The sequence below is a fragment of the Anomaloglossus baeobatrachus genome, chromosome 5 (assembly GCF_048569485.1).
Source record: "Anomaloglossus baeobatrachus isolate aAnoBae1 chromosome 5, aAnoBae1.hap1, whole genome shotgun sequence".
Lineage (NCBI taxonomy): Eukaryota > Metazoa > Chordata > Amphibia > Anura > Aromobatidae > Anomaloglossus > Anomaloglossus baeobatrachus.
Genome location: NC_134357.1, coordinates 395,215,908 through 395,228,720, shown reverse-complemented (window position 1 = coordinate 395,228,720; position 12,813 = coordinate 395,215,908). Strand labels below are relative to the sequence as shown.

The 12,813-nt window shown below is 48.5% G+C and overlaps 1 protein-coding gene across 4 annotated transcripts in view; it reads right to left on the bottom strand.

Moving 5' to 3' along the window:
- RAPGEFL1 (Rap guanine nucleotide exchange factor like 1) overlaps positions 1 to 12,813 on the bottom strand; it is a 136,486-nt gene that overhangs the window by 92,709 nt on the left and 30,964 nt on the right. For all 4 annotated transcript variants that reach the window (XM_075350148.1, XM_075350149.1, XM_075350147.1 and 1 more), the window contains 2 exons: positions 7,160 to 7,310; positions 1,853 to 1,950 (listed from right to left, as the gene is read on the bottom strand). In XM_075350148.1, coding sequence (XP_075206263.1) covers positions 1,853 to 1,950; positions 7,160 to 7,310 — 249 coding nt within the window. The remainder of the gene's footprint in view (positions 1 to 1,852; positions 1,951 to 7,159; positions 7,311 to 12,813) is intronic.

Genomic DNA, 12,813 nt, shown 5'->3' with positions numbered 1-12,813 from the left:
GCCCACGACAAGATGTAAGTAAACCAACAGAAGAAGTCTACACTATCAGAATAGAGAACTAGAGAACTCAGAGCGCTCATATTAAGTGCCTTTATAGCGTGACTAGACTGGTCTAAGTGAACACTCCTCCTTCCTCAATTTCCCGTTAATATGTCTCACTCACATCCTCCCTCCTTCAATAAATATGCTGCTCAAAAGTGGAAAATTATGTCGACAGTAGCCCCTTTATTAACTAACCAATAACAAGGTTAAGCTCTAAATGTAAGTCCCCTATCATATACTCACCTTCCGGAGGGTTCACTGTTTTTTTCGGTGCTGCTCCGGTCCAGCAACGTCATCTTGTGCCCTTAACATTGACTGGCCAGAAGTCAGAAGTTACGTCACAAGGTCTCATTGCAAGTCTATGAGTGTCAGAACGAGGCTCTCATAGACTTGTATTGAGTTGTGACCTTCAGCACGCTCCATGAAACACTAGAGCTGCTGGCAAGTCACAAATCGCAGAAAACAGACAAGAGCAACACTGGAAAAAGATGAAGATGCCGGAATGTGGGTATAAGACGGGAAAGGGGACTTACATTTAATGCACCACTCCAGCTGTGCAATAAAAAAAGAAACGCTGCAGTGGTGCTTCAACATTAATTTTATACGTCTTCAAAAACATTACCTATATAAAACATTAATATAAAAATGAAAAAAGTCTAAGAAGACAATAGTGAAGCTGTACATGGGTACCTCAGACGTACACATCTTTCAAGGGTACAGTGCTCACCTATACATTTAAACACTCTTCCTTTGGATGAAACCCTTGGTGACCATTACCGACCATTAAACACTTTCTTTCACACAAAAAAGGAGGGTGCACCTCCAAAATTCAATGAAAATATCTGCCTTCTCAGACATTCATTTCAACGACTGTCTTGACAAGTGACAACTCCTAAGGCTATGTGCGCACGTGTGCGTATTACATGCAGTTACGCTGCGTTCTGCACCGCAGCGTAACTGCATGCGTCCTGCGTCCCCTGCACAGTCTATGGAGATTGTGCAGGAGCCGTGCGCACGTGGCATATTAGAACGCAGCGATTCGGCTGCTGCCCAAATCGCTGCGTTCTAAAAAGTGACATGTCACTTCTTCCGTGCGGTTTGCATGCTGTCTATAGGGAGAGGCAGCATGCAGAGCGCACGTTCTCTGCCGGCACCATGCGCTTCAGAACGGAGCTTCACAGCTGCGCTCTGAAGCGCACATTTTAGGTGCGGTGCAGAGCGCACACGTGCACACATAGCCTAAGAGGTAAATCACACCCTACTGCCACTTGCAAATATAGGGCAAGCTTTCTAGTTCTTTTGTGGTTTCTCCTCCCCTTCCCGATAGGTCCCTAATCCGGACCTATCTCCAGGACCCTTGCTAAACCAACCATCTGACAACACTGCAACCTAATAAAAGCTGCAGTCAAGCTTGGATCTCTACTATACCTTTTTTTTTTTTGTTCTTTGTTGCTCTTCACATTACTAATGAGAGAATATAGAATATTAACACTTGTGTATGCTGATATTATATTAGCACATGGTAATTTAGTAGAAGTGACTGAGATCTGAGCATTCTCCAAAGGGAAACTACAAACGATCTGTAGCTCCTAGTGGATTACAGCGTATCTGCCATTAAAATGACTAACAACATGGCTTTGACATGACTTCTCCACGTTATCGAAACCTAGAATAGAAATCTGTGACAGTACAAATGCCTATTTAGTCAGATACAACAGATAATGGAGGCGTAAAGTACATTTTTGGCTTCATATGTTATAAATAAGAGGACATCACTGCTTAGAGCAGGAATAAGAGTGATTTATTCTACCTGAGTTCAGCCGTCTCCACCAATCGATGCAGCCTGATGACGTTGGCCTCGAGCTGAGGAATGTTTGGTGCATCCCGCATCACGAGGACATAGAAATCCTGCAAGGAATCAAAGCATTATTGAGGAAAAAAAAACAGGGGACATGGTTCTCCAAATTCTAAATCTTCCTCCCTTCTTTTCCTTGACCTAAAATCATGTGTGAGCCCTTGGCCTATAATCCCATGTGTATATATGTATGTATTTATCAGGTGCATTTGACCATGAAACTTCAATTACACAAATGATTGACCCTTTAACCCAGTTCTGTCAAACTGATGTCTTGTTTCGCTTGACTCCCGCCTGCCTGCCACTTACAAGAGTCTGAATTCCATTCAGACCCCAATGTCCTGGACTGATGTGTTTCCCATTTACATATGAAAAAGAATCCAGCACTCTCAAGTAATTGATGTACAGAAAATTCTTTGAGGCCCCCTTCACACGTCCGTGAAAAACACGCACGTCTGTTACGGGCCGTTTTTCGGGTCCGTGTCCCGTTTTTGTGTCCGTTTTTATGGTCCGTGTGGCACCTGTGTGAATTGCGTATGCTAGCCGTGTTTGTGTGCAGAACGTCCGTGTGTGCGTGTGGAATTAACGTGTATGTGTACGTGGAATGTCCGTGTGGAATGTCCGTGTGTGTGATGCACAATGTCGTTTATAAATGTCGGCTGACAGCAGACAGAGTTGCGCGATGAGAATGAACTCGGGTGAACTTCACCCGACTTCATCCTCATACCGCGGCTCTGTCTGTGTCGAGTACTGATTAGCGGTCACCTGTGAAGGATTCACCGGTGACCGCTAATCCCCCAAGTGACTGAAGTTTCCCCCCCTCTCTCATACTCACCGTTCCTCGATCTCCGGCGCAGCGCTGCACGGCATTCACACTGCTGCGGCGGCTTTTACTATTTTGAAAAAGCCGGCCGCTCATTAAACAATCTCCTATTCCCTGCTTTCCCCGCCCACCGGCGCCTATGATTGGTTGCAGTGAGACACGCCCCCACGCTGAGTGACAGGTGTCACACTGCACCCAATCACAGCAGCCGGTGGGCGTGTCTATACTGTGCAGTAAAATAAATAAATAAATAATTAAAAAAAAACGGCGTGCGGTTCCCCCCAATTTTAATGCCAGCCAGATAAAGCCATACGGCTGAAGGCTGGTATTCTCAGGATGGGGAGCTCCACGTTATGGGGAGCCCCCCACCCTAACAATATCAGTCAGCAGCCGCCCAGAATTGCCGCATACATTATATGCGACAGTTCTGGGGCTGTACCCGGCTCTTCCCGATTTGCCCTGGTGCTTTGGCAAATCGGGGTAATAAGGAGTTATTGGCAGCCCATAGCTACCAATAAGTCCTAGATTAATCATGTCAAGCGTCTATGAGACACCCTCCATGATTAATCTGTAAATTACAGTAAATAAACACACACACCCGAAAAATCCTTTATTAGAAATAAAAACACACACATATACCCTGGTTCACCACTTTAATCAGCCCCGAAAAAGCCCTCCTTGTCCGGCGTAATCCAGGATGGTCCAGCGTCGCATCCAGCTCTGCTGCATGGAGGTGACCGGAGCTGCAGAAGACACAGCCGCTCCGGTCACCTCCAAGCAGCTAATGAAGACAGCCGTGCGATCAGCTGAGCTGTCAGTGAGGTTACCCGCTGTCACTGGATCCAGTGACAGCGGGTAACCTCAGTGACAGCTCAGCCGATAGCGCGGCTGTGTTCATTAGCTGTGTGGAGGTGACCGGAGCGGCTGTGTCTTCTGCAGCTCCTGTCACCTCCATGCAGCAGCGCTGGAAGCGACGCTGGACCATCCTGGAGTACGCCGGACATGGAGGGCTTTTCGGGGCTGATTAAATTGGTGAACCAGGGTATATGTGTGTGTTTTTATTTCTAATAAAGGATTTTTTCTGGTGTGTGTGTGTTTATTTACTGTAATTTACAGATTAATCATGGAAGGTGTCTCATAGACGCCTGACATGATTAATCTAGGACTTATTGGCAGCTATGGGCTGCCAATAACTCCTTATTACCCCGATTTGCCAAAGCACCAGGGCAAATCGGGAAGAGCCGGGTACAGCCCCAGAACTGTCGCATATAATGTATGCGGCAATTCTGGGCGGCTGCTGACTGATATTGTTAGGCTGGGGGGCTCCCCATAACGTGGAGCTCCCCATCCTGAGAATACCAGCCTTCAGCCGTATGGCTTTATCTGGCTGGCATTAAAATTGGGGGGAACCGCACGCCGTTTTTTTTTAATTATTTATTTATTTATTTTACTGCACAGTATAGACACGCCCACCGGCTGCTGTGATTGGGTGCAGTGTGACACCTGTCACTCAGCGTATGGGCGTGTCTCACTGCAACCAATCATAGGCGCCGGTGGGCGGGGAAAGCAGGGAATAGGAGATTGTTTAATGAGCGGCCGGCTTTTTCAAAATAGTAAAAGCCGCCGCAGCAGTGTGAATGCCGTGCAGCGCTGCGCCGGAGATCGGGGAACGGTAAGTATGAGAGAGGGGGGGAAACTGACCGACAGACTGTGAGAGAGGGACAGACAGACAGAGAGACCGACAGAGAGACAGAGAGACTGACCGACGGACTCAGGGAGATTGACCGACATACACAGAAATAGAAAGAATAGCCGACATCACTAGAAATAAAAACACCAAACGGACACGGACTATAGGTAGATGCATACGTGTTTACTAACGTGTGTGCACATACCCATAGACTTTCATTGTGTCCACGTGTGCGTGCTCCGTGCAGATAACGGACATGCATCCGTGCCAAACGCAAACACATACGGATCACGGACACGCACACATGGACATAATGAAATAACGGACGTGTGACCACAATCATAGATTAACATTGGTGCACGTTTGGCCGTGTCTCCGGTATATACGGAAACGGAACAAACACGCACGTGTATCACGGACGTGTGAAGGGGGCCTAACAGTGTGTTCCAGTATAGTGTATAATTTACCGGACGTTTCAGTCAACCTGACCTTTTTCAAACATACACAATAAGTATAGGACCACTGGGATGGCATTATAGAGGCAGCGTTGTGAGGACCGCGATCATCATTGCTAAGACTGCAATTATTGGGTATGTTTGAAAAAGGTCAGGTTGACCGAAACACCACGGAAATTATACACTATACTGGACCACACTATTAGAGAATTTTCTGTACATCAATTACTTGAGAGTGGCGGATTCTTTTTCATATGAATTCTAATGGGGTAGCAACCATAGTTCTTACGAGTGCCGTATTTTCCTATTACACTGTCTATTTCCTCTTACAATATACGCATAATTTTACCAACTGTCTCCTAATTATGGTTTGTGATGGTTGTGTGTAAGGGTACGTCCCCATGTTCAGTGTTTCCAGCATTTTGGAAGTAACGTGTTTTCCCTGCGCCCATAACGGTACGTTGTACAGTACAAGCACAGTGGATGTGATTTATAGAAATCCCTTGCCCACTGTGCTTATTTTTTCCGTAGCGTAATCTGTCCTGCAGCGCGGCTTACTGAGCCACAGCATGTCAATTTATTGCTGCGGAGAAGCGAGTGCTCTCAGCAGGAAGAACACAGCGAAAGTCTGCAGCGCTCAGAACCCTGATCGTGAGCACGGCCTGTTACGTTCTCCTGTAGAGATCACTCGCGTCTCTGCAGGAGGGATGACAATGTGTCTCCAGATCATGGGCATGTACATTTATGCATGGTTTGAAAACTAGCAAAACTTGGCAAATATCTATAAATACCAAGAGTAATGTGATGTATATGTTATTGGGAATTTCGGAAGCAGAGTAGCACTGCTAGCCAAGCTGTTTCCTAACTCATAAGCTTCAGAAACAGAGTGCTTCCCCATGATGTGCAGTTTCGGTGAGTCTCAATGATTTATCTATGAGTTAATGAACCAATGTAGCTTCACTACAAGTGATTGGAGATGGACAAAATTATTCCTCCTCAGCCATGAAAGGTTTTGAAAGGGTTGTCTAATCTTGGTAAATAGATAAAATTGCGAAGCACAATGAAAACAAGAAACTTTGCAATTTATTGCTGATTAAAATTAATACAAAATCTAGTTAGTTGATTTTCTAGCCAAGGAGGGAGTGCTGCTCTGAAGAGGGCCAAAACTGCGCTACTCTTATGTTGAAGCATGGGTGAATACAGATCTTAAGGCCCCGTCACACTAAGCAACATCGCTAGCAACATCGCTGCTAACGAACAACTTTTGTGACGTTGCTAGCGATGTTGCTGTGTGTGACATCCAGCAACAACCTGGCCCCTGCTGTGAGGTCGTTGGTTGTTGCTGAATGTCCTGGGCCATTTTTTAGTTGTTGCTGTCCTGCTGTGAAGCACAGATCGCTGTGTGTGACAGAGACAGAGCAACAACTAAATGTGCAGGCAGCAGGAGCCGGCTTCTGCGGAGGCTGGTAACCACAGTAAACATCGGGTAACCAAGAAGCCCTGTCCTTGGTTACCCGATATTTACCTTTGTTACCAGCCTCCGCCGCTCTCACTGTCAGTGCCGGCTCCTGCTCTGTGCACATGTAGCTGCAGGACACATCGGGTTAATTAACCCGATGTGTGCTGTAGCTAGGAGAGCAGGGAGCCAGCGCTAAGCATTGTGCGCTGCTCCCTGCTCTGTGCACATTTAGCTGCAGTACACATCGGGTAATTAACCCGATGTGTGCTGTAACTAGGAGAGCAGGGAGCCAGCGCTCAGTGTGCGCTGCTCCCTGCTCTCTGCACGTGTAGCTGCATGCACTGGTAACCAAGGTAAATATCGGGTTGGTTACCCGATATTTACCTTAGTTACCAAGCGCAGCATCTTCCACGCGGCGCTGGGGGCTGGTCACTGGTTGCTGGTGAGCTCACCAGCAACTCGTGTAGCCACGCTCCAGCGATCCCTGCCAGGTCAGGTTGCTGGTGGGATCGCTGGAGCGTCGCAGTGTGACATCTCACCAGCAACCTCCTAGCAACTTACCAGCGATCCCTATCGTTGTTGGGATCGCTGGTAAGTTGCTTAGTGTGACTGGACCTTTAGACCAGCGGCATGCCCATGCTGCCGATTCGAACCATCAATCAATCGGGAGCACACCGTGCCCTTGGCAGGCAGCAAACCGGAAGGCAGGGGAGCGGTGCACTCCTGAAGAGTGAAGAAAAGAAAACCCCTTAAAGTTTAGCAGCACAAGTAAGCTATTGACTATGGCCGTATAGTTGTATCCTTTTGTCCTCATCAACATGTTGTCTTCTCTAACCTTGATAAGCTGAAAAGTCTTCTCCTCTTCTTGTAGAGAATCCTTGTATGTGTCCAATAGATGAAGAACCGCACAGAGCACAGCTTGCTTCTTTTGTACAGCATCACTTCCTTCCCATGTCGGAGAGCCGTGCCGACTACAGACGCAGAAAGTTTTCATATTTAAGGAAAATTTCAATAAAATATAAACCCATTCCAAATCATGAGACATGAAAAAACTCAATACTTTTTTTTTTTTACCCTTCTTTATACTGTTTAAATGGCTACATTGTGTTTTTACCAAACAAAGGACTCTGGCTGTGTCTGAAATAGAAAATCCTTCCAATAGAAAAGGTGTACTGAGATGCTATTGAGGACACACGCTCGACAGAGCCCAGTGTGCATCTGTATCTGGGGTCAGGAGGAATAGCTGTGGATCGAAAGAGTCTTTGGTTGACAGCTATCTGTAATGTATGGACCAATTTAGGATCTTTGTTCCCAGAAGTGCCAACAATTATCAAATGATCAAGCAGATGCTACAGCTGACAAAAACGGCACCATTTATGTCTATGATCTGTGCCCAGTATCCCAACTCAGCCCTATTTAAAGGGGGCGTCGGGCCTATGTGTTTTCATTTACTACGGGCCTCAGAACTAACAGGCATGCAGTTACTAACTACCTGCCTGTCCTGCACAGTACAGATTTCTGCTGGCATAGAGCAGGCACAGACCACTCCTGCCATTGATTTTGTCGCTTCCGCTGACATCTTGTGGACAGAGCAACAGCTTCACTTCTGCTCATCTCTGTTGACAGGGTGAGACTGCCAATGTCATGCTGATTATAGGAGCTGGGAAGGCAGCGTGAATAGGGTCTGATCCGGGTTAGGGTTACAGCGAAACAGTGGTGGATTGCTTACCTGGTGGGGTTCTGAAAGTCACAACTGCTGCAGACGCATGAAACAGCTGCAGCAGCCCCACGTGTGAGTCTCGCTGGCAGTGGAGAGGAAGAGGTTAACACCACACTGCCGTGAGATGAAATATGAATGAGACATATATGGAATTTTGATTTGTTGTTAACACGTTTCAGAGGTCCATCACTCCTTCATCAGGACGAATCACAGTGGATTGTCCAGATGAAGGAGTGATGGCACTGTGAAACGTGTTAACAATAAATCACAATTCCACAAATTTTATCTAGTCGATATTTCATTTCTCATTTCATGGCAGCGCAGTGTTAACCTCTTCCTGTCTACTTCCAGTGATGTCATGCTGATTTGACAGCCTGATGCTTAACTGCGAGAGCCTGTTATCAATCAGCATGACATCGGCAATCATACTTTGTCAATGACTTAGCCCGGAAAAGGAAGAACTACTCTGCTGACATGAAGCAGCAGAATCGCTGGCAGAATTGGTCTGTGATCTCTGTGATCTGCTGAGGGGCAGAACAGGCAGGTAGACCTGCCTGATATTCTTGGGCCCATAGTAAAAAAAAATAAAAAAAGAAAGACTAAACTGCAGTACCAGTCACAGACAATAATCAAGAGTGGCGCTGTTTGTGGGAAAAAAAGAGAATTTTGTTTACTTACCGTAAATTCTTTTTCTTATAGTTCCGTATTGGGAGACCCAGAGATTGGGTGTATAGCTTCTGCCTCCGGAGGACACACAAAGTACTACACTAAAAAGTGTAGCTCCTCCCTCTGAGCATATACACCCCCTGGATAACCAAATATAGCCAGTTTAGTGCAAAAGCTGAAGGAGAATAGCCACCCACAAGTAGAGATAGAGCAAGAACCGGAACAACTGGAGCCTCTGTCTACAACAACAGCCGGTGATAACACGCGGAACAAGAAACTGCTAACAGGCAACAGGGAGGGTGCTGGGTCTCCCAATACGGAACTATAAGAAAAAGAATTTACGGTAAGTAAACAAAATTCTCTTTTTCTTTATCGTTCCTATGGGAGACCCAGACATTGGGACGTCTCAAAGCAGTCCATGGGTGGGAATAAACAGAAAACTGAGAAGTAGGCGAAACCTAACTTCACAAATGGGCGACAGCCGCCTGAACGATGCGTCTGCCCAAGCTCGCATCTGCCGAAGCATGAGCATGCACTTGGTAGTGCTTCGAAAAGGTATGCAGACTAGTCCAAGTGGCAGCCTGACAGACCTGCTGAGCCGTAGCCTGGTGCCTGAAAGCCCAAGAGGCACCGACAGCTCTGGTCGAGTGTGCCTTGATCCCCGGCGGTGGAGGCACCTGAGTACACTGGTAGGCATCAGAAATGGCCGACCTAATCCAACGAGCTAAGGTCGGCTTAGAAGCCGAGAGGCCCTTACGCCGACCTGTGGTCAGCACAAAAAGAGAGGTGCACCGCCTAAGAACAGCGGTGTGAGACACATAGATCCGGAGTGCCCGCAACAGATCCAGAGTATGCAACGCTTTTTCAAAGCGATGAACAGGAGCCGGACAAAAGGAAGGCAGGGAAATGTCCTGGTTAAGGTGGAAAGGAGAAACCACCTTAGGATGAAAGTCCGGAGTCGGACGGAGAACCACCTTGTCTTGAGGAAAAACCAAAAAAGGTGACTCCGAGGAGAGCGCAGCCAAATCAGAGACTCTCCTGAGGGAAGTTATGGCCACTAGAAAGACCACTTTCTGTGAAAGACGAGACAAAGAAACCTCCCTAAGAGGCTCAAAGGGGGGTTTCTGCAAAGCCGTGAGGACCAGATTAAGGTCCCAGGGATCCAAAGGCCGCCGGTAAGGCGGAATGATGTGAGATGCGCCCTGCATGAAGGTGCGCACCTGAGCCAGCCGGGCGATACGCCGCTGGAACAACACTGACAGAGCCGAGACCTGTCCCTTGAGGGAATTGAGGGATAGTCCTAGCTGCAGACCGGACTGTAGAAAGGACAGGAGGGTCGGCAAGGAAAAAGGCCAAGGAGCATGGCCGGAAGAGCGACACCAGGACAGGAAAATTCTCCAGGTCCTGTGATAGATTTTGGCCGAGGAAGACTTCCGAGCCCAAGTCATAGTGGAGATGACTTCAGGAGGGATACCAGAAGTCGTCAAGATCCAGGACTCAAGAGCCACGCCGTCAATCTGAGAGCCGCAGAATTCTGGCGGAAAAACAGACCTTGTGAGAGAAGGTCTGGACGGTCCGGGAGATGCCACGGCACCTCTATGGACAGATGGAGCAGGTCTGGGTACCAAGCTCGCCTGGGCCAGTCTGGAGCAATGAGGATGACCCGACGGCCCTCCATTCTGATCTTGCGCAGGACTCTGGGCAAGAGAGCTAGAGGGGGAAACACGTAAGACAGACGAAACTGGGACCAATCTTGAACCAGCGCGTCCGCTGCAAAGGCCTGAGGATCGTGGGAGCGAGCCACGTAAACCGGAACCTTGTTGTTGTGCCGGGATGCCATTAGATCCACTTCCGGAGTGCCCCACTTGCGGCAGATTGATCGAAACACTGCCGGATGCAGAGCCCACTCGCCGCTGTCAACGGTTTGACGGCTGAGATAATCTGCCTCCCAGTTTTCCACGCCTGGGATGTGGACTGCGGATATGGTGGACATGGAGTCCTCCGTCCACTGAAGGATGCGTTGAACCTCCAACATTGCCAGGCGGCTGCGTGTCCCGCCCTGGTGATTGATGTAGGCAACCGCTGTCGCGTTGTCTGACTGGACTCGAATGTGCTTGCCCGCCAACAGGTGGTGAAAGGCTAAGAGAGCTAGAAGCACAGCCCTGATTTCTAGCACATTGATCGAGAGGGCTGATTCGGACGGAGTCCAAGTGCCCTGCGCTCTGTGGTGGAGATATACTGCTCCCCAGCCGGATAGACTGGCATCCGTGGTGAGGATCACCCAGGATGGGGCCAGGAAGGAGCGTCCCTGAGACAGAGAGAGGGGCCGAAGCCACCACTGAAGGGAGCCCCTGGTCTGTGGCGACAGAGCCACTAACCTGTGCAAGGAGGAAGTCCGCTTGTCCCAACAGCGGAGAATGTCCAGCTGCAGAGGACACAGATGGAACTGGGCAAAGGGAACCGCTTCCATTGACGCCACCATGTGACCCAGCAACTGCATTAGGTGCCTGATGGAATGACGGCGGGGCCTCAGCAAAGAGCGCACCACCAGATGGAGGGACTGCTGTTTGACTAAGGGCAGCTTCACAAGTGCCGGCAGAGTCTCGAATTGCATCCCTAGGTACGTGAGCTTCTGGGTCGGAGTCAGAGTGGACTTGGGCAGATTGACAAGCCACCCGAATTGGACTAGAGTGGCGAGAGTGAGCGAGACACTCCGCTGACAGTCTGCACTGGATGAAGCCTTGACTAGAAGGTCGTCCAGGTAAGGAATCACTGCCAACCCCTGGAGGTGCAGAACCGCAACCACTGCTGCCATGACCTTGGTGAATACTCGAGGGGCCGTGGCTAACCCGAAGGGGAGAGCCACGAATTGGAAATGTTCCTCTCCAATTGCAAAACGTAGCCAACGCTGGTGTGAAACTGCAATTGGCACATGCAGATAGGCATCTCTGATGTCGATGGATGCCAGGAAATCTCCTTGGGTCATTGAGGCAATGACTGATCGCAGAGACTCCATGCGAAAATGCCGCACCTGAACATGCTTGTTGAGAAGCTTGAGATCCAGGATGGGCCGGAAGGAACCGTCCTTTTTGGGGACTAGGAAGAGATTTGAGTAGAAACCTCTGAACCGTTCCCGGGCGGGAACCGGTACAATTACTCCGCTGGCCTGCAAGGATGCCACGGCCTGTGAGAAGGCGGCGGCCTTGGAGCAGGGGGGAGTTGACAGAAAAAATCTGTTTGGCGGGCTGGAAGAGAATTCTATCATGTCGCCGTGGGAGATGATATCCCGCACCCACTGATCGGAGACGTGTTGAAACCACACGTCGCCAAAGTGGGAGAGCCTGCCACCGACCAAGGACGTTGCTGGCGCGGCCAGATAGTCAAGAGGAGGCTGCCTTGGTGGCAGCAGCTCCTGCGGACTTCTGAGGACGCGGCTTCGTGCGCCAGTTGGGTTTTTGGTCCTTGGCTGAGTTAGTGGACGATCCAAATAGAGATAAGACCTAGCATCACCTTAGGCAGGTGCTCTGGAAAAAAACAAATATAATGTTCAAAAAGAAGAGAGTTCCGGCACACTGTGCTGTTTCCCAGAATAAGGAAGATACAAAATTTAAGTAGTTTTAATCTGTTTTTTCTTTATTGGAAAAAATGTTGTGCTGTACATGAGTAGAAAATCCGCCAGGACGTTTCGGCCCTAGGCCTTCATCAGGTCGGACAATCTGACCATGTCGAGCAAAGATCCGTAATTAAGAGGAAAAAAAAAAAGAAGAATCACCAGTCGTCATAAACAAATATGCTCCAGCATGAAATCTAGTCCTGCTGGGAGGTATAGACCTTGGAAAAAGTCTTGTGGGGTGATTCAGTAGACTAGAGTGTCCTGCATGGATGTAATCAGGCTAAAGGCCTATTGGTTACTAAGTCTCTGGGTCCGTTACTTCCGGATTGGATAATTAATGTACAAATCACATAATAAGTACTGCTATTGCCTATGGCAATGGATATATCAGTAAGGAACTGCTAGTCCGCAAGAATGCCAGTTAGGTTAGGGTGCTTATACTGGTGGCAGTAGTATATCTGCAATAAACTTTGTGGATGTATTGAGGCTA